Raw genomic sequence first — 21,763 nt, forward strand, 5'->3', positions numbered from 1 at the left:
TCCTGGCACACTCAACCCACCTGATGCGCGTCACATTTCCCTTTGCAATAAAGATGCAGAGAGCACCAGAGACCAACCCCAGGTGACTCCTGGCACACTCAACCCACCTGATGCGCGTGAAGGCGTACAGCAAGTACGCAGCGGTGTTTCCTCGGTCATCCAGCATCTTGTCAAAGGAGAACACGTAATCGTTTAGTCTGTTGTGGGAGAGATCTGCGTATTTAATACAGCCAAAAGCGACTGACGTCTGGGCAGCTTTCAGCTCTTCTTCTGTGAGAACCTGTTGCAATTTCAAAACAGGTAACAGTCATGAGGAAGAACACTACGTTGGCATCACAGACCGCAACAGGCAGCCTTGGCCACTCAGCATGGCTCGAGAGCAAAGCCCAGGCTGCTGAGGGGATTTTACCCACGGGGCTCACACTCACATTTCCACCTTGAGACACCAGATAACCCCATATTCAGCCCTCACTTCGCTGGCAATCAAATGGCACCACAGCCCTGCGCAGGCTAAGGCTGACTCCATCTACTCCTGAAAGGCTGCAGGACTTCTGTGCCCCATGATGCCATACAGGTTTGATGCTCATACTCTGCTCCTGCTCCTTACAAACTGTGCACACACAACATGAACACTTGGCCCTCCTACCCTTACAAAGCATTTGGACAGTCCAAATGCTCACAGAACCTCTCTCTAATGGAACAGTGCCCTGTCATCACAGCAAAGCACTTTGTGTCTGACTCACTCATATGAGCCTTTGGGAGATTTTCAAGGTGTTTTTTTTCTGTGCTTCCTCATGTTCCTCTTTAAAAAGGGACCTTTCACTTTCACCCCATGCTGCACAGCACCAAGGAGCTGCACCTCCCAATTCCACTGCCTCACACAATGCTTGGACACAGTTTGGTCCTTCTGGTTCCATTACATGTCCCACACTGTCCAGTTCTCTCCAGGCCATCAGGATCCAAGACGGACAGAAATCTCATTAACCAATCTTACCAAATCTTGCAGCAAACTCAGCCACAGCACCCAAGGGAAAGGGGGAAGCCTGATGCCAAGCCCCCTGCAGCCATCCATCACCAGAAGTCACCTCCAACCCAGAAGGCCAAAGCTGCAACTTTATATTCTACCACCACCTCCTGCATCCTGGGGAAATCACCATTGCTGCCATCACACCAGTGAGACCTGATGATACCTGTAAGGCCAGCTACCCTGCCAGGCCCAGTTCTCCTCCCCGTCCTCAAGAAGATCTGCAGTACCAGCCAGAGGCCAGAGTGCTGCCCAAAGCTCACATTTTCTCACTTCTCAGGGATGACCTTCTTTCCTTGCCCAAACTGCTATCAAATAATCACACTCATTGTGTACACAACTCACAGCACCTCCTGGGCGCTTTGGCTGTCCATATTCTCAGCTCACATCCAGAATGCGGAAACCATAAGTCTGTGAACAAATCTGGGAAGTTCTCAGGAAAGATCTAAGCAATTTGTCACACCTACCTTATCCCGTTCCTTGTCTTTCAGCTTGTCCATGGCTCGTTTCAGCCCTTCTTCCAGCAGATCTATGAGACGCACTGTATCCCCTGAACGAGTTTTGAACTTCTTCCTGAAAACACACAGCCAAAATGACCACCTGCAGAAGAGGCAAAACACTCCCACAAAACATGGGAATCTCAGAGAACACCCATGAGGTGGCCGGGAGAGGTGACCAGGAAGGCTCCAACAGTCAGAACCATCCCAGTTCCAGACATTAGGTGGGACACGATACCAGTGCCAGACCCCTGCCCAGCCCAGTAAGCCAACTCTGCTTTTGTAACAAAGCTACAGCAAAACCACCCAGTCTGCAAAGCGCACTGGTTTAACCAACACCTTCACAGAGACACAGAACAGTGCTGGAGCACAAGGCTTACAGACCAGGACACAGAGGTTCTTTTCTCAGTGTTCATTTCATCCACCATGAGGCAGGTAGACAATAATGAAAATCATGGCTTTTACTGTTGCCATCTACCAGTATTCCCATCAGCTTCCTCTGAACTTCCACCAGCCATTCCCAATGTCTCTCCCCAAATGCCAGGCAGCAGAAGCCAGGTCCAAGAAGGAACCTGACCACAGCACCAATGACTATGTGGAACAAGGACCGTGTTATGCTCTTCAGAGCATATACAGAGGAAAAACTACATCCAAAGACTTACTTGTCTTCTCCCAGCACCACTCCGAATGCGGCATGGGCCACTCTGGTTACTTTGGGATCATACCAGCCGATCATCTGTCCAGCTGCAAACACCGTTTGTAAGTGCACCGACTGCAAGGAACAAATACCAACAACTGATTCTCAACCCGTTCCTCCAGGTATAGTTTTCTTCCCAGTTTTATCTCCTTCACAATGAGACTTAAAATGTTTCTAGCTTCACCGAAAGTGAAGTTCAACCTGTCAAAGAGTTGTCTTGGAGTAGCAACCAGCAAATTCCCATCACTCCTCACATTCAGAGCTGACAACCTTGCACTTTCTCAGGTAAGGAGAGACCCAAGTATAAGCAGTACAAATCTCACTCAAGATCTACTGAGATTTAGCCTTCACCCACCTCCAGTCATAACTGAGTCTCTCCCTAATCAATCAGTTCTAGGTGCTCTTCATGGAGACCATCAGCCACCAAACTAGATTCACCATTACTCTGATAAGGGCAAGAGTAATTGTACCACACTAAAAACCCTATGGCTTCTCCCTGTGTTACTGTTGTATCTGTCATTTAACACACTTACTGATGATCTGTACCAGCAGTGCCAGCAGAGGTTGGGGTACTCACCTGGCCACTATCGACAACATAAATAAGGATATCGCCCTTCTCTTCGCACAGCCTGTGTTTAAGAGCAGCTAAGTCAGACGTGTCGTATGTGTAACCGCCGTCTGATTTCATGATCGTCAACGGGACAGGGAAACCTGGGACAAACACGATCTTCCGGCCGTCATCGACCTGGACAAATCCTAGAAAAGCAATGGAAAACATTCTGTGCTGTACCGAATGGGGAGCTCTGGGGGCCAGCACAGGCAGAAACACTTGCCTAACTTGACGCTACCAGAAAGAAAAGGCCACGCACTCACATTATCAAATAATTAGTGGCTCAAAATATGAAAAAACCTAAAAGAGAACTCCCTTGCCAACCAAGTCACATTCTGTACTCCACTTCTAGAACTCAGACTACACACAAGGAAGCTAATCTGTACAGATCTGGCCTTACCAAAGAGACAAAATTGGATCTCCTGTCACTGGCATCCAGATCCACCTTTATAGCCACAAAAAAAGCATCAGAAAGTATGGCATTAAAGGCAACAGGAACTCTACAGAGATGCAGTGAGGACTTAACACAAAGTCTTTCAGAGATAAGGCTAGTCTGAATCCTTCAGATGCTGAGATTCGACAACTGCCAAATCCAGACAAGAAACACATAAAACCAGAGACTTGTCATGCTTCTATTTGGCTTCTTGCCAGGCTCAAAGTCAACAGGATCCAAAAATGCCACCATCTTCACAGATATTTCTCAAAGTTCCCTGTCCCTGCGCAGGCATAACACTAAAACCGGGGAGCCTGTCATATATCACTGCTTGACTAAGAATAAAATAAAATCCAGTAGAACCTCATGCTATTTTGCCTACAAATCTCAGAGACAAACTGCTTTTGGTGTCAGCAAGAAAAACTCAAGCTTTCCGGAATGAAACATGCAAGAATCAATTCTGCTAATGCTTCTTTGGGAGAAAACACCACAAAAGATCCATTTAGGGAATGTGGCTGAGAAAAAGAGCAGGGGTGGGGAACATGCACTCCAAAAACACTAGTCCTAAGTCTTGCTCAAGAGCAGTGAGGTTGCCTCGCTCATCCTGACAGCTGCAGAATTTCTGACTCTGAGACCAAAAGCCTCACCTTTATCTTCAAATTCTTTCACAATGTCTTTCATCATGTCGTGGTAGAACGATTCTCCTCTCTCTATGAGTGTGATGTCCAAGCAGTTGTAGATTTTCTGGAACTCTTGAGGAAGGAAACAGAACAAAATACTTCCATTAAATGCAAACAGAGGGAATTAATGGCACATGTTTATCAATAGGCACAGCAAGTCCCTAAAGGCATTTTCCGTCTTGGTGAAGCCATCAGACTAAGACTTGAGAGGTAAAAGATTTAGGTGAAAGCCTCCACAGGCAGCCCAGTACTTTGGTTGCATCAGCTTTTTTCTTTAAGCTTCTCACAGCAGTGCAGCAGTGATTTTCAACAGAAAACTAGAGGATGGGCTCAAACATAAAGGTGAGGAAAGCCACACTGTTCTAGTGCCAAGACACGCTTCTGGATCTGGCAAAGTCACCTTTCCGCGACACGTCACAGATCAGTTCCCATGCTTTGATGAAGTCTGGGTTTTTGCTCTGCAGCAGCACCACACATTGGTAGGCACGTTTCTTAAATTCCTCCTCAGTGTCAAACCTCCTCTTGGATTCCTACAGTAAAACACACCACATGAAAATGCACCTTTTTCTCCCCTGAAACAAGCTAACATTCATAACAGGCTCTCCAAGCACACTCAACCCAAAAGCCAGAGAGGCAGCACACTTACAAAGTCCTTTAATCATGCCCCATACAGACAACTCAATACCAGATACTGATATTAATTACCCAGTGGCAGGCTACTGCAATAATCTATTAACAGTGATTAAATTATTTTGTTTCTCCAAGATTCTGCTGCAATTTGAAAAGCTCTTCAATCTGCTTTTCAGATGTTGACATAAATATCACACTTATTTGCTACAAATACCTTGTAAAAAGCTTGGAGATCCCCAATGGGAGGAGAAACAGTTAAGTAATCTGGAAACTTGTCTTGGAGATGAGCAATGAGCATTCCAAACTGGGTGCCCCAATCTCCTAAATGGTTTAACCTTGAAGCAATCGAAGAGCATAATAATAATGAATTCTCAAACATATGCTTTAAAATACACGCATTTTAAAAATATATATTCTGAAAGAAGAACCACACATAATATCAGAAACCAAAACCAGGCAAGCCCCCTGCAATTTCACTTCAATAAAGCTGCTGCCCATCTTGATTCCTGAATCTGCTATACTTGCTCAGCTTAGTATCTTACTAAACATAACTGATTATTTGTTATGTGCTTATAAAAAAACAAACAACAATACAGACCAAAGCATGCCAAACAAGCCCACCCCACCCAAAAGTCGATTCTCACCTCAAAACATCATAACCTGCAAATTCAAACAGTCGGCACATGCTTTCTCCAATGATGGTAGACCGCAGGTGGCCAACATGCATCTCCTTTGCAATGTTTGGGGATGAAAAATCCACCACCACCTTACACAGTACCAAAGGAAAAAATGAATAAAAGGCAGAGTCATTACCACACTCCATGTGTTTAATCTGGGTTTTGCTGGGCGGGCGGGGGGAACAAGGCTTGCCTCCGCTGACCCTCATGCTCTCTTTGCTGCCAACAGCACACAGCTGGGGACACCAGAGCAGGCTGGGGGCTCTGCTGCATCCACCCAGCAGAGCCACCAGAGCTGGGGACACCAGAGCAGGCTGGGGGCTCTGCTGCATCCACCCAGCAGAGGGTCAGGGACCCCCCAGACCAACCCTGGCACAACACGCCATCCCCAGGGAGCCCTGTCCCTCACCCAGGACAGACCACACCAGGGGCATGTGGCCGACTCCATGGCCCCCAGTGCCATCCCATTTACTCCGCTGTAACAACCAGCTGACATGGATGCTCAACAAATCACTGCAGGGGGGAATTTCAAAGCTACCTGCAGTCCATCGTGTTTCATCTATATGGGAGCAGGATGCCGAGGCGCTACTGCCGTACCTTTTTCCTTTTGCCCACAGCTGGTGGCTGAACTCCATTTATCAATAAACTGCTCAGCTGCTTCGATACAAAATCCTTTCTCAAGTGGACATTGATAAAACCTTTAGAGGAGAAAACCAGCAATGAGTGCCGGGGCTGCAGAAGTGCCTCAAGCCACTTTCTGTTTCCTTCCCCCTTGGATTTTTGCTTCCTCGCGTCAAGGACAAGAGCATAGGAAAGTAGCTTGATAAAACAAAAATGTTCAGCAACAGGACGACAAAGCTGGCACTAGAAGACAATTTCTGTTCCCAGATTACAAGAGCCTGTTTCACACCTCTGTAGCCTTTACTGTAGGACTTAGATTCTGTGAGCTAGTCCACTGACACAACTCTTTTTTGCACACTGTCAAATGTGAATTTATAAAAACATTTTTAATAAAATAAATAATCTTGCCTGGGTTTGTAGAATACAAAACCAAATCCTGCTTTGTCTCCTTTTTTAAAAGTTAATATCCTAAACCACATAGTTACACCTGGAGTAATCCATGCTTGTGGAATGACACCATTTTACTTCTGCTTCACAGAGCTAAAGAATGAGCCTCTGCCCCAGCACTCGAAGGGCTGTGCCATGTGATTTTTATGTTTTTTGCTGCAGCCCTAAGGACTATGAGCCATTGTATTTCTTTCTGGGTGACAGGGACAAAACAGATGCAGCAATTAATAACCTCCGTGCCTCTCCAGTGTCTCAGTGCTGAGAGGACAAGGTCTCCTCACCATGCAAGCAACAGTGAGAAGGGCATATCGATTTTTGCTGCGAGTTCATGATTGTGGTCTGATACCCATCACCAATATTCGAAGGGGAAAAGCTGGTTCTTTAAGGATCAGTGGAAAAATTGCTAATTCAAGGGCTCAGGACTGCACTAACCAATTCTAATAGAGAGGTAGATTTGCTGCTGCTGCTGCACAAGTCTGAGCACTACAGAGCTCACCAAGATTGAAGAAGCTAATTCACCCCATAACTGCAGTTTTAAATCACAAAGTAGTTGAACTCAACTCAGCTTCCAGTATAAAATCAGTATATTCCAGTATATATCACCATCCAGTATAAAACCACTGTATCAGCTTTAAAACATAGAAGTTTGTAAGACAAAACTATCTTACCAGGACCGGCAATTTCAACCTTCTCAATGCATTCGTTGGTAGGAATATTTTTTGTTATTTTCTCAGCAATCTCCCTTGGGCTAACCTTTTGTTCCTTGGTTTTGAGCAGTATCTGAAACACAACCAGAGGACCAAGTAAACACAAACAAACGAAATGCAACAACCCAAGCAACCAAGGATAATCCTAGCTGCCCAACTTTCTTCAAAGAGGATCAGAAAAACTGCTGGTAAAGTGGCTCTTCTTCTGCCTCCAGACATAAAGGGCCCACTGTAGGGAACTCCAATAACACGATGCAAGTTTACATGGTAGAATCAGAACGGTTTGGGTTGGAAGAGACCTTCAAAGCCCATCTAGTCCAACTCCACAAGTTCTCTGCCCATTCCCAAAGCATCTTCTCACATAGCTTTTTGCAAATCTTAGAAAAACACCCTTCAGGAGGGTTCTGTGAGGTAACCCAACCCAACCCTTGCAAAACACTATATTTACACTGTACAAAATTACCACAACTATTTGTTTCTGAGCACATGATTTTCCATTCTTAATGTGATGTGTTTGGAAATAATCTATTGTCTCACTCCCATCAAGGCCACAAAGAGCACTCAATGCAGAATTTACACTCACTACTGCTTGTATTTGCTAAGTTGCAGTCTGCTGCAAAATGTGACTTCTACTTACATTTCAGCTTCCTGTTTAACCTGTCACAGTTGATCATAACAGGACCCTTGCAAGACGGTAAGGGCTTAGAAAGGGCAAGGAAAAAACCAAACCCTGTAGCCTTTAATGCTACTCAAAGTGCAAACTACAGGAAAAATAAATGCAAAACCAGAATACAGGCATGCTATAGCGGATCACAGGCATGTTATCTGAACCATTCCAGGAACAGTCACTGTACTCCTCTTACTCCAAGGAGCAAGCAGAGCTCCTGGCTCAAACCCCAGGCATTAATACGCTAACGAGCTCCCAGGAAAACAATATGCACTTGTGAGGGCTGTTTCCACATGGGCGCGTTGCAGGGAGCGGCTGCTGCCCGGCACGTACTAGAGGGCACTTCCTGCTCCTCTGGCAGTGGCGGTGACAGGTGACCGATGTTCCAGCTCTGCGCAGGGGACACCCCGCAGGAGCAAGGCTCTACGGGAGACCTGCACCACAGTCAAGTCCCTAAAACTCACAGAATCACAGAATCTTCTAGGTTGGAAGGGACCTTAAAGATCATCTTGTCCAACCATCAACCTAACTGACAAAAATAGACAACCACACAACACACAAGGAGCATCACTAAACCATACCTCCCAGCACTACATCACCCCGTCTTTTGAACACCTCCAGGGATGGTGCCTCAACCGCCTCCCTGGGCAGCCCATTCCAATGTCTGATAACCCTTTCAGTGAAAAAATTTTTCCTAATATCCAGCCTGAACCTCCCCTGGCACAACTTGAGGCCATTTCCTTTTGTCCTATCGCCTGTGACTTGAGAAAAGAGACCAACCCCCACCTCTCTACACCCTCCTTTCAGGCAGTTGTAGAGAGCAATAAGGTCTCCCCTCAGCCTCCTCTTCTCCAGGCTGAATAACCCCAGTTCCTTCAGCCTCTCCTCATAAGACTTATTCTCCAGACCCCTCACCATCTTTGTCGCCCTTCTCTGGACCCGCTCCAGCACCTCAATGTCTTTTTTATGGTAGGGGGCCCAAAACTGGACACAGTACTCGAGGTGAGGCTGACGGAAAGCGCAGAAGCTGCTGCTCTCAGAGGGAAACGACTGCGCTGCATACCCTGGCTCTGCTGTGCCCATGTGCCCCGAGCGTGCCGCACGTGTGAGTGTTGCCAGGCTCAGGCCCAGCTCACACGGCGTGCCTTTCCAGGGAACAAATGCTACAGCCAAGCTCAGGACTAAGGAACCCAACCCTGGGTTCAGACACTGAGTTATGTGAACAACGTCGACACCGAGCCAGGGCTGCTCGAGAATCCCAACCGCGACTTAATTGGGGTAAAGCAGCGGTCAAAAAAAATAGCAAAGCTCAGAAAGCCCGTGTCGGTGCAGTCACCCAGGGTGCTCCTCTGGCTGGAGCCCAGTCACAATATGCTAACGAGACACGGGAAGATGACATGTATTTGTGAGGGCTGTTTCCGCCTTGGCACTTCAGACCACGAGCCTGCTGGCTTGCACGTATCGGTGCTGCCGCGAGTCAAACGCCTTGTGGAAGGACAACAGAGAGGCTGCAGATGACAACCTGGGAGAGCAGAACCCCATGTGTGTGGCTGCGAGTTCAATGTCAACGTTACCAGCCTAATATGTTAATACAGGTGAACTGACAACAGAACATTAAAAAAACACCCTTGCTTCTCTTGAGATTGCAGAATAAAAGGTGTGTAATTGCAAAAAGTCTATCTCTTCACTCAAAAGCATCAAGGAGCTGAAAGTTTGGGCACTTTAGCACCTCAGCTAGAATGCAGTACCTTCTTCCTCCCCCACCTCCCGGTTGCCCCCCCACTGAGCAACTCCTCAAGTGCCTCTTTGACTGTTTGGGTCCTCTTTGGCCAAGTATCTTCCAGAAAGCAGCAATCCCATAATTTTCAAAAGTATCTGTTGATACCAGCCAGGTTAAAAAACCCCACTCCCTCCTTTGCATATAGCAGGTGTTCTGTGAAGTGGAACCATTCTTACAGTTGCCTGAAAACCTCCACGATCAGAACATCATAATAAGAAAAAACAAGTTTCCTGCCTTTTGCTCAGTTTAAAGAAAACATAAGCTCCACCAACCATAGATGTGGGGATGCCCACATAGCCAACCCTCAGCAAAGGCACACCCTCAGCATACCAAGTCATGTCAACAGAGGTTTAAAGGTCTACTCTGTGCAGGCCAATGCTTCCCCTAAAATGCCATTAGATAACACACTGAATTCTCAGCCTGGAGGCCTGCAACAAGCCTGAAACAGGTCCAACACTGCAACTCTCACTGTGCTGTCTATCACTTATCTTCTAACAGACAATGTCCCCGTTCTTTCTTCTCTTTGCAAGATCATTGAGGTTTACCTGTGTTATGCCCATGGCGCTGTTACACTGGTAATCCCCAAATTTGGGCTGCTGACTTGGCGTCACCACTAGCGGTGGGTTTTCCAAATCTGGGTAGGCAGCCTGAATAGCAGTGCCAAAGATCTCCTGAAGACGGCTGTTGATATTAATCATGCTTTTTGCTGTTTTACTTCTTTCCTCTTGAAGGCTCTGAAAAAAACAAAATCCAGAAGGCTAAATTCACAACATCTGAGGAGCCGTTACATCCCACTTTTTTCCTTGGCTGCCTGGCAGAGCATGGCTGACAGATTTGGCTGACACCTCCAGGCACAAGAGCAACATATACAACATAAAAATCATGTGATTCAAGAGCTGCTTCTCCCTTGGAAGCTCCCAGCACAAACACTTCCCCTGAATGCAGGGCTGCATTACTCCTCACACCTTTGCCAGTGATCCTGGCAGAGACCTCAGCTGGGCTGCCCGTGACAAGACTAGCCAAGATTTTATGGTGTGGGCTTATTAACCCACTAACCCATACGAAATTTTCCATAAACCAGGTTTCTGTTTAAGGAACCAAGAAATATCTGATGTGCCACCAACAATTAAGGCGTCAGAACACAGAGTGACTACGCTGTCACACATGACTAGCTGTAACAAACTGACATCATTTATTTAGCTTGTCTTAATGAGAACAAAAACACACGCTGCAGCATTAATTCTTTATTCTCTTACCTTTTGAAGGAAATTTAACCGATATTTAAGTTTTGCGTTTTCGTCTCGCAAACCTTCCAAACTGGGGGAGACTCCCAAGCATCCAAAGTTCTTCAGACGCTCGATTTCTGCAGTTAACAACTTGATCTCGTTTTCCTGAAAAGCAAATTTAATTGTCACACAGTAATTCTTTCAGTGGGGGGACAGAAGGGGAAGAGCTGCAGGAGCTCAGATAAGATTCTAGTTTTGCCACATAAAGGTAATACCAATGACATGTAAGTTGAGTAATGACATTAAACAATTCATGTTTAAAGGTGATTTCTATTTGTGTCAAAAACAGGGAATCTGAAACAGTCTTAAAAAAATCAGCGAGATAATAATCTCACTAACATCAAGACAGAAGTGCAAGAAAGACAACAGGCCATGTCAATAAAACATATTCCAAAAATAAGCACTTTCTCCAGCTTTTTTAATCTAATAAATACGCCAAATGGTTTGACTCAAAATTCCCTAAAGCCTCCTTCAGCCAGTTTCACCGTCTCACAGGCCAGGGTTTCTTTTCCACAGGAAGAAACCGCAGTCACTCACACAAGCCCAGCAGGCTCCAACGCCAGCTGGAGATGGGAATGCCAAGAACGGCAGTGTGCTGCTTCCCAGGGAATTCCCAGGTCCCTTGCTGCAGCGCACACTCGCTTCCACCTCCCCACAAAACCTTCCCTTCCCTACCTCCACCGCAGCTTCTGCCTGAAAACTGACATCAGGCATTCAGGAAAAATCAGGAATTTGAGGTTGACCTCTATGCTCCAAACAAACAAACTTCCCCGTGCCCCTCCAGACTTCACCACCCGGGACACAGGCAAATGCTACAACAGGCAGCCTGAGCCCAATGGCTGGAAGCTGCTGCAAGGACCATTAATTTTCCTCACCCCATTGCCTAAAGAAACCAGATATCTGAAACGTTATCTCTCTTGTCCATCTCTTGTCCTCCCCCACAACAGGCTCTGTGCCCATCAGACACAAACCCGGCTCAGAAACGGAAGTCTGGAGGCTACTGGAAATGTAAGTGACTCAATGCTGCGATGGAGGGAGAGGCAGGGAGAAGAGGCTGGGAGGAGAAGAGGCTGGGAGGAGAAGAGGCTGGGAGCTCTCCTCACACTGGCTTGACAGCCCCCCATCTGACTCATTCAGGCTCTGCCCTACCAGCACTCCCACAGCAGGAGGCAGCTCAGGCTATTAATGGTGTCAAATAGGCCACCAAATCTATCAAAAAGGGCTCATCTACTTTGTTGCTTTCGAAACAATCAGAATACCTAATTAAGGAAAAAATTGGGCCATCAAATCTCCTTGTCTTATACATCCACCTGAACAACAGCTCCCACAAATGCCACTATAATTAACTGCAGATGCTCAAAAAACCTAAGCTGAGCTAAAACAATTTTAAGATTGGGCTGTTTGTGGAGCAAAGTCAAAATGAGAACTTTTGAGGTCATTCTTCATTTGCGCTTCAGCTTCCAGCACACGTTACAGCCTCGAGGTCTGCTCTGCTACAGGAGAACAGAGTGCTTCCTGCAGGTTCGGCTGTGAAGGAACAGGACTTGGAGGAAAAAAAAAAAACACCTTTATCATAACCTCTGGCTTGGCATTTAGCCAACTAAAATCACTGAACAGCACAACTCTATCTCAAAAATAACTCACTTCAAATAGTTCACCACAGCACTTCCTTTTGCAGCCTATTACTTCCTTTTTTAACCCAAGGCAGACCCCCTGAAAAAATCAGACTGTTTTTCTCTCACAAACATATCTTCCCCCATATAACCAACAGAACTTATTTTTTTTAATTATTTTTGACTTTTCTTACTGGCCTGACCTGGTAGCATTTTATATTACAGACCTATCCAAAAAATGTTCAGACCAAACTGTTTAAAACAGTGCGAGAGATTTCATTGCATGCTTCACAGTTGTTTCACTGTAAGTTTAAGTAAGTGTTATTGTTACAAACTGACGTGAAGGAACACGGGAGCAGTGACATGCATAACTCATCCCCCCCAACCCTAGAATGTGCTTTAAGAAAAGCACAAATATATGTTCTACTCTTAGTATCACATTTTCTGTAAATTGTGTGTCCACCCCATATTCCCTTCCCTCCTGCAAAGTCAGCACCTTTGGGACAGGTGAGCAAGGCAGACCCTTAGGGAAGTTTTGCACTGAGGACAAACATTGTCCAGATCCAGAAACTTGCATTCTGCTTTTGAAGTTAAAATCAATACATACTGAAGCTAACAAGCAGCTCACACTTCTTATTCCTCCTGCATTAAAAGATTCCCCCTAAGCTATAGCCACTGAGATATTTCAGTATCATTAGCAACTTTCCAAAACAGAAATTCAATTTGGATTTTCCTCCAGAATCACAAATGCCTCTAGCCACCCAGGTGAAGACTCACAGGAGGCAAGATGACCAGTATCTTACTGGAGCTTCTTTCCATGTTGCTGGAGTACAAGAGAAGAGGAGGAAAGAGGTTTTTTCACATGCATGGCCAGAACCCAGAACAAGGGCTCTGAGGAAATCACAACCCCTGAGGCAGACATCTGGCCTGAACAGCTTTTCCCATACAAATACAGGGTGACAACTAGTATCTTGATCACTCAGATTTGGCCAGGAGGCAAAAAACCTCTAAAACAATGCCACAGTGCAGCAAGTCTCACCTACTTCTTTCCCATGACTGCACAGAAACAGTAAACTCACCACACAGACACCTGGAGATAGGAGGCATTCAGGCTGGCCCCATGTCAAGCCCAACATATCAGCCCAGATTGGCACATTTTCCTATCATGTTTAGAGCTCCTCTTCTGCAGAAAGCATCAGTAGCAGTCTTTATGTTACTCCAATGTGAACTGAAAGCAAAAGGTTTCACCACGGTGGTCTAGCTGCCTATCCAAATATTGCTGCTGCCATTTAAGTCTCCCTTTTTGTGCTCATCAACAGCTAATACAGATTAAATGGGATTTTAATTCAAAACTACCCAGCAGAAAAGCCCAACCCCAGCAATGATTATACTCAGTTCCAGAATTTCTGGGGTTACGATCACAACAGCTGGGCTGGGACAGCAGCACTCCGAGTACAGCCTAACAGCCCCAAAACTGGCAATGAGGGCACCCTGGTTCCTTGGCCAGTCAGGAGGGAAACCCCATACACCACCCTCCTCTCTCTGGTGACCCGTGACAGGACACGAAGAAACACCAAGAAGCTGCATGAGGGGAAGCTCAGATCGGACACTAGGAAAAGGCTCCTCACTGAGAGGGTGGTGGGTCACTGGAACAGGCTCCCCAGGAAGTGGCCATGGCACCGAGGCTGACAGAGTTCAGCAAGCATCTGGGTGATGCTCTTAGTCATATGGTTTAGTTTTAGGTAGTCCTGCAAGGAGCAGGGAGTTGGGACTCGATGAGCCTTACAGGCCCCTTCCAACTTGAGATATTCCATGATTCTATGGCCCCCACACCCATAACCACGTTGCTGATCTTGCCTGGAAAAAGGTCTTTAGACTTTCATTTGTTGTAAATGCCCCTTATCACAGCAACCTGTGATAAACCTCATTCTCTAGCAAATCACCTATGAACGCAAGATCTAATAAAGGGATATAAATTCTGCATTCTTTCTGAAAAACAAACAACTATGTTAAGTTACAGATATCCCTTGTAACTCCTCTCACAGCAGCACCCAAGTGAGGAAGGGAGACAAGACCAACAAACCTCTGATCTACAAGATGTTTAACTGAAAAAAGGAAGGAAGAAACTGCTGTTCAGGACATAAAGTTTCACCCCCCTGGATTATTCTACCTGCACAGCCCTGGGCATAACACAACTTGTCAGTAAAGGGTCATACCTGATGACCACCTCACGAGAAGCTGCGGGAACTACATGAGGCCATGCTGACATCTCCAAGGGCTCTGTGGTCAGCTGAGAACTAGAAATCTTCCCCTCACCTGTGAATACAAAAGAACTATAGCTTTTTCAATAAGACCAAAATCATTCTTACATTTTCCCTTAGCACATGTCTTCCAAAGATCCCACTGAATTAACACGAAACTTAAATGGATAAAATGACCTGGGGAGACACAGCAAAGGGGTCACACCAGTTCTCTTCCTTCCCCTCCTTCCTGCCTCCTGCATGGTTTTATGTCTGCTCCTACTCTGCCAAGCCTTTACTGCGCTGGCTCAGAACAATAATTCAGCACACGCTCTTTGCTCTTTATTGGGTTATGTTCCTGAAGAGCTAATGATTCCTGCCAGCCAGCTCACAACAGGCTCCAGGGTTTGCTGGAGCTGGCACCAGGGAGTACGTGACCGGGAGCAAGGTGACAGGTACATTCAGGCTCAGTAATTCAACCCAGCCTCCTTCATGGTGCCTGCAGTTAAAGAGCTGAACACTGTCCCTCTTGCTTTGCTTCAGAGTGACTGGAGTTTGTTAATGGACTAAAAACCAGACAACAGCGATGGCAGAGGAAGAACACCTTGCCAGAATACCCACGATACCTGTCCTCTCCTAGCAGTTACCAAGGTGAAACGCAAAAATAAAGGCCAAAGGGAGTTACACAGATTCAACAGCATGATTATTTATCATTTCAGTATTTTATGGCAGTATTTATTGTTTGAATTGTGAGCAGAAAACATATCAAACAGCTGCTTAAAAACACCTGTGTATAGTAGGGAAAAAAACCAAAAGCCAGAATCTCTCAGCCACGTGCTTTTGGGGCAACATGAGACATTAACCTGTTGAATTCCAAAATTTCCTGAAGCTGCCTCTGTACTTTACTGTCACTGTCAGTCACTGGCTAGGACAGACCAGGCAGTCTGATTTATTTTACTTTTGTAGTCACTGAAAAGGGTTGTCACGATCTTTTTTTCCCCAACCCAACGCCCCTTACGGCTGCAACAATCCTGCTGGAGAAAGCCTGGACTGCCATGAGCACACCTGCTCCTCCGAAACCGCTTCCCTGGGCCCCCCGCAGCCGGTGCTGCCCCTCCCGAGGGCCGGGCAGCCTCCTCCCACCGCCCCGCCCGGCGAGGAGCCGGCAGGGGGACAGCAGGGGGAACCGGGGCGGCAACGCGCAAACCCGTGCTCGGCAGCTTCCTGAGGCCTTTTTTGGGGAAATAATTTTTTTTTTTTGTAGAACTTCATTTTCAACCCTCCCTCTCGCTGAGAAGCGAACCACGCCCCTGATTCACCACGGGCTGAGGAACGAGGGCGCTTTTACCCCGCTCTGTGTCTGCAGAGGAAGGGAAGAGGCTGCGGAAGGTGCCTCAGCCCCTGCCCGCTTTATGCCCCTCGGGCCCACACCAGCCCCCCGCCTCCCGAGCGCCCGCCGGGGCCACGCTCTGCCCGGACACCCGCCCGCTGCTCCAGCTGCCGCGGAGCTTCCAAGCAGAGCCGGGCGGCCTCTCCCCGGCCCCACTCCTCCGCCATCCGCGCCGAAAGGCCTGTCCCCGGCCCCGACCCCCCTCCGGGCGGCCTGCCCGCGGCCCCGCTGCCCCCGGGACAGGCGGGACCTCCCAGGTGGACTCCTCCGCCGAGCCCCGGGACCCCCCGGCGCCGTCCCCGTGTGGAGCCGGTCCCGCGGGGCCGCCCCGGCCCGTCCCGCCCCGCACCTGCCGCGCCAGACGAGCCGCCGACTGCGCCACGCGCGCCTCCATCCTCGAGCGGCCGGAAGCGGAAATGGCACCGGCGGAAGCGGCGGGCGGGGGGCGCTGGGTGGGGGGTGTCACTGCGGCCCGGCTGGGGTTGTAACGTCTAAGCAGTCGTTTTGCACCTCGTTACGGGTGTGGGGAAGGGAAAGGCTCACCCAAACCCGACCCCGGTGGGGTGTGTCACCGGCCAGCGCTCCGAAGGTGAAGTATTTATGAGAAACCTCCAGGCCGCGGGGGGCAGCTGGGGGGTACCCCGCTCCCTGGGGGCACACCGGGTGTTGGAGCCAGCAGAGGAACCGGCCCCCTCAGCAGGGCACCGCGAGCTCCCGGGGAAGGCAGGGAGGAAAAACAGTAAATCCCATCGCTTGCAGCATCTGAGCAGCCACGGCCATTTCCCAGCCCTCAGGGGATGGTGGTGGAGAACACCCCCTCCAGAGCCACCGGCACAGCAAGGAGAGGCCTGGGGCTGGGGTTAGCAAGGCATCAAGTGGCTCTTACCCACGTATGTGCCAATAACATTTTTCTGTAACAAAGCAGGGAGCAGGGGAGTTACATCTCCAGCACTTTTACTAAAACCTGTATTTAGAAGAAAAGGGAAAACCCCAGGAGCACCCACGTTCCTCCAGAGTATACCCACCACCTGTCCCACAAAAACGCCTGGTCTGAGGTCACAGAGCAAGACATGTTCAAAGCTATATACTTCCAGCTGGTGACAGGAAAAAACCCACAATTTAGGTCCCAGCTGATGAGAAGATTCACACAAGACAAAAAGCAAGAAGGCAGGTTTGTCCAGAAAGGTCAGTTTATTGGAAAACCTAAAATGGACTTCAAACCTGCAGCCCTCCTCCCACAGCAGTGGTTTCAATGGGCTCCCCACGTTACCTTGACAGACCCATTACAGACATGAGCTGCAGTACAAATGTTAAAAGTGCAAGTATCCTGAACTTCACACCCACTTTTATGACCTGGCAGGAAACACAAACGCTTCACAGCTCACAGAGAATTCGTTCACAGCACTTGGGAGTCAAAACTGGCTCCCTGCATTCCCCACAGGGTACAAAATACATCACTCAGAGGAGAGTCCGATGCAGAACATCATAGAAGGTAGGGGTGAGGTTCCTTCAAATTTATTTTATTGCAGTAAAACCTCTAAAAGGTAGAGCTGTACAAAAAGTCTAAACAGCATTATTTAAGAATAACAGCACCTTACGCTGCATTTGTTCTTATTTAAAATTCTATTTCCCAAAAATACATTCCTAAATATACAAACTATACAATCTTGTCACTTTAATGCTGGTTTCTGTGATGATATAACTTTAGCCTAAAAATCTTCAAAACATCCACATACTGACAAAAGCCCTAATATACAAATGCCTTGGTACCTTCATAATACCACATAAATAACTTCAAAACCCAAACTGCATTTGTAGAATTGTCCAGAAAGCAAATACTTTATGGTGATCACACATCGTCCGCAGAGAGCGTTGGAATGTTTATCCTTGGCCGTGTGAAAAATGCCATTTTCTCTCTAAAAAAAGACGATGAGTTGTTAATGCAACAGAAGCCTTGCCAGAAATGTCCATCATGCACAGGAAAATTTATCCCACCAGCTGCCATCATGAAGAGGAGCAGCACGTCCTCTCACAACCCACACCTCTTCTTTACATATCAGACACCAGACATCCTTACAGTTAAACTCACAACACTGACCTTATCAAAAAGCCATTTCAGAAAGGCTCGGGGGTTTTTTTTGCTTTCTAGGTATGTTACTCAGGGAAGCAAAGAGCTGCTTATGTGTTAAACAAAGGATTTGTGAATCTGCTGCGAGGTGGGGAACGATCTGGAGCTTTGAGGTCACGTGCAGTGCTGCAGCTCGTTTCCCTGACCCTCAGACCTTACACTTGGATATAAAAATGCAGAAATTTTTGTTTGAGCTGAACAGTTAACTACTTCTACAAAGATTAGCCTCCCTCATCATCATCTTAGTCACCCAGAGGAAAATCATGGTAGCAGTCCATTTTTCCTGCCCTTTACCAGCGAGGTGTGCTCACCTGAATGACTGTACTTCCAGAGGCTCCTTCCGACTCTGCCCTCGCAGCCTGTGGACATCCTTGGCAGCAGCTCTCATCATTTTGTCGGCCTTCAGCTCACACTTGTGTTCTGTTTTTTCCACCTAAAATAATGGAAAAGAGATGCTTGTGTTTCCAAGAGGAATCAGTTTATCCCAGCTAATCTCCAAATACAGCAGTATTTCAGCTGCAGGTCCGAGGGGCTTGGAAACTGTTGACTCTGGACTCACAAGCCACAGAAGCTGAACTGAAGGCGTGTCAGCTAATCGTTGTAACGAACAGAGCTTCTGTGAGGTCTTCTCCCAGCTCTTTGGAAGTGCTAACTACGAGACACCACACTTACTATGGGAGGCTGCACTTCACAAAACAGATGGCATTGGTGACTTCACGTGTTTGCGCCTGTGCTAAAGCAGGAAATCTCTGTGCTGGTAAATGCACGGGTTTGGGACTAGGAGAACTCTACAGGAAGTTAAAAAAGGGTCAAACTCCAGCAAAAGTGATAATGCTTTCAAAGCTGAAAGATGACTTTCATAAAAGAAAGCAAAATTGATTAATGAGCTGTTTGTTGAAATTCTTGGTAATTAGTCCTGTCTCCTTTCCATCCCTGCCCTGCAGTCCACCCTTCAAAAGCAGAGAGACAGATATTATTAAGCTCTCAAAGCCAGAAGTTCTGCTACCATTTGACTTAATTATCACTTCATATGCATAAGTGTCATCCATGCACAAGTTTTATGCAGCCATTATTTCTCTTAGAAGCAGCAAGAGATGTAACTGCTCTCTTCCTAACCCTCCTATCTGTGGGAAGGCAGGCACAGACTCTGCAGTTGGTAAATAGCACACCAGAGAACAGCCAGACACACATGAACTGCAATTCCCATTATCAGTCACTTGCTTGATGGAGCCCTAAGCCAAAGACACAAGTGACTAGTGCTAAGGCTTCATCTCCTGACTGTCCAAAGTACCCTGTTTCTCAAAGATCTCAAATAAAATCCAAAGGCAGGTGTTACTCACTCGTTTTTCCACTAGCCTCAGCAGCAGTCGAAATCTCTCATCATCCTTCACCCACTGCGGCAACTCTTTTTCACCCTGACTTTGAGCTTGTTCCAGCTGCTCCTTCAGTTCTCTCAGCACTGAGATCTCCTGAACCAGCCGATCATGCCAGGTTTTTGAAGCTTGCAGGTCCAGCTCCAGGTCTAGCGAAGTGCGGATCAGGCGCTCCGTACCGAAGGACTTGATTGAAGGCTAGAAAAGAAGGGGTGTACGAGCACAGTGAGGAGAACTATCCTGACCACTCCCCCATGAAGGACCAAATACATCATGAGACCCATTCTTCCAGAACTTCTCTTAGCACAAAGCACCTCTACTGATCCTGCTTTCCAATCTGTCTCAAGACAGAAAGCACAAACTCTAGCAAGTCTTATAGATAAGCCTTTCGATTTTGGTGTTTCCACTAAATTTCTTCCTTGGCAGCTTCTCCAACTCAAGTCTTGTTTGCACACCTTGCTCCCAAGTTTAATGTCTCATCTTCAGATGCATCCACAATGCAACAGAAAAACCTGTGGTTTTTCTTTTTTCAGTAACATATTATGTTGTCTTCTGCTAGTTTCAAACACAAGCTGCCTCAAGAAAACCAGATCCTTAGGAGCTCAGCGTCAGTATCCCAGGGAAATTTCCCTGATTGCCATCATGACAGGCACAGGAGTTCAACTGTGTGCCACAGAGTCACTACAACACGGTCACCTGAGCCTGAGCCTCTGAGACATCATTCTCCTCACCCTCTTCCCCAGCTCTTCACATTTATTGCAAGATTCTTAAGTACTTACAACAATAAATACAGCGAAACTGTTTGTGCTACTTCAGCTCTGACAAGGCGGAAAATACCATCTTCCTCAATTGATTGTTCTAAACGAGTTCCGACTTAAACATTCCTGTAATATTCTGGTGTATCAAAGAAAATTGGCCTTGACAGACTTCTCACACACAAAGAAAAGCTTGTGAATGAAAGCACGTGGCAACTGATTTATGTTTGCAAATTCTTCCTTTAAAACAGTTTTCCATTTTTTGCAAGTGCCCATGCTAGAGAAAAAAAACAAGTGGTGATGTTTTTACCCGTTTCACTCTGACACTTCGTCTCTCCATTGCGTTTCGAACAAAGGGGGGCTTTTTGGAGAGCGTTGAACTGTCGCTATCGCTGCGATTCAGCTGAAAATGAAAACCACATACATGAAGCAAATACATACAGTGCATATATGCATTGTTAGCAAAATCAGAGGGTTCTGTAAGTGATTTTTTCATGAAGCAAATACAAACAGTGCATACATGCATTATTAGCAAAATCAGAGGGTTCTGTAAGTGATTATAAGCAGTGATGTAAGCAGAACTATGAAGTTTTGGGAAAGGCCACAGTGGGCAGCTGTTACCCAAATCTGAGTGCACAACATGCAATCCGTTTGGCAGAGCCAGATCCTGCCACAACCTTTCAACTCTGTCCCTTTTCGGGGACGGACCGCATGGAAAGAGAGACAGTAAGTTAGGGTATAATATGGGACTCTGCCCCACTGCCATTCTCCTGTGCAAGTACCTAGGCTGGGCAAAAAAGCCTAAAAAAAAAAAGCTCTAAGTAATGAAAAGAAAAAAAATAATTACTCTTTTCTAGCATCTGTAAAATATGGGACTACTTCATTAGTGATTTCTCTATTCTCCAGTTACCTGTATTTTAAGCTAGTGGTTCGGGTATAATATGGGACTCTGCCCCACTGCCATTCTCCTGTGCAAGTACCTAGGCTGGGCAAAAAAGCCTAAAAAAAAAAAGCTCTAAGTAATGAAAAGAAAAAAAATAATTACTCTTTTCTAGCATCTGTAAAATATGGGACTACTTCATTAGTGATTTCTCTATTCTCCAGTTACCTGTATTTTAAGCTAGTGGTACAAGAGGTAGGTTTACTACAAGAGGTAGTATCCCCCTGGGTTTTTCACCTTTGTTGAGTTGTCACGTTACACACACACAGCCTGCCTTCTTTTGTGATTGTCTCTAGACCCTTAAAAGAGCTCAGCTCTTAGGGTTTAATTCCCTTCTCATATTCCTTCTCAAAGTTGGGGGTGGGGGGAACAAGTGTGGGGAATCTGCATGTGCAGGCACAAAGTATCTCTGTCACCCAAGCACAGGCCACTCCTGCAAATTAAATAAGGTTTGTTTCTATGGAAGCATCTGATTCTGAATCAGAGAAAACCTGCACATCAAATTTGGCTCAGCTGTATTAAGAGCATGCCCACTTAAGACAGGTCATGCACAATAAAAGGCAGTGCC

General features: G+C 46.7%; 2 protein-coding genes and 1 long non-coding RNA gene across 4 annotated transcripts in view; 1 reads left to right on the forward strand and 2 right to left on the reverse strand.

Annotated features, from left to right (window-relative positions):
- Window positions 1–6,298, forward strand: part of LOC106891438 — a 6,492-nt gene extending 194 nt beyond the window's left edge. Inside the window, exon 2 of the long non-coding RNA XR_001412689.1 lies at window positions 83–6,298. This is a non-coding gene — a long non-coding RNA (uncharacterized LOC106891438). The remainder of the gene's footprint in view (window positions 1–82) is intronic.
- Window positions 1–16,410, reverse strand: part of RARS (arginyl-tRNA synthetase) — a 17,890-nt gene extending 1,480 nt beyond the window's left edge. Inside the window, exons 1-14 of one of the 2 annotated variants that reach the window (XM_014947956.1) lie at window positions 16,349–16,410; window positions 14,586–14,685; window positions 10,727–10,861; window positions 10,016–10,204; window positions 6,985–7,096; window positions 5,846–5,946; window positions 5,216–5,337; window positions 4,786–4,906; window positions 4,342–4,471; window positions 3,909–4,013; window positions 2,796–2,974; window positions 2,184–2,293; window positions 1,492–1,597; window positions 108–280 (exon numbers count right to left, since the gene is read on the reverse strand). In XM_014947956.1, coding sequence (XP_014803442.1) covers window positions 108–280; window positions 1,492–1,597; window positions 2,184–2,293; window positions 2,796–2,974; window positions 3,909–4,013; window positions 4,342–4,471; window positions 4,786–4,906; window positions 5,216–5,337; window positions 5,846–5,946; window positions 6,985–7,096; window positions 10,016–10,168 — 1,412 coding nt within the window. In that variant the 5' untranslated portion in view covers window positions 10,169–10,204; window positions 10,727–10,861; window positions 14,586–14,685; window positions 16,349–16,410. The remainder of the gene's footprint in view (window positions 1–107; window positions 281–1,491; window positions 1,598–2,183; window positions 2,294–2,795; window positions 2,975–3,908; window positions 4,014–4,341; window positions 4,472–4,785; window positions 4,907–5,215; window positions 5,338–5,845; window positions 5,947–6,984; window positions 7,097–10,015; window positions 10,205–10,726; window positions 10,862–14,585; window positions 14,686–16,348) is intronic. The other variant, XM_014947955.1, reaches the window with a different exon arrangement.
- Window positions 16,411–17,171: 761 nt separating this feature from the next.
- WWC1 (WW and C2 domain containing 1) overlaps window positions 17,172–21,763 on the reverse strand; it is a 53,718-nt gene continuing 49,126 nt past the window's right edge. The window contains exons 21-24 of the mRNA XM_014947736.1: window positions 20,566–20,658; window positions 19,468–19,698; window positions 18,439–18,560; window positions 17,172–17,915 (exon numbers count right to left, since the gene is read on the reverse strand). Coding sequence (XP_014803222.1) covers window positions 17,849–17,915; window positions 18,439–18,560; window positions 19,468–19,698; window positions 20,566–20,658 — 513 coding nt within the window. The 3' untranslated portion in view covers window positions 17,172–17,848. The remainder of the gene's footprint in view (window positions 17,916–18,438; window positions 18,561–19,467; window positions 19,699–20,565; window positions 20,659–21,763) is intronic.

Source organism: Calidris pugnax, unplaced genomic scaffold (genome assembly GCF_001431845.1).
Source record: "Calidris pugnax isolate Ruff unplaced genomic scaffold, ASM143184v1 scaffold27, whole genome shotgun sequence".
Lineage (NCBI taxonomy): Eukaryota > Metazoa > Chordata > Aves > Charadriiformes > Scolopacidae > Calidris > Calidris pugnax.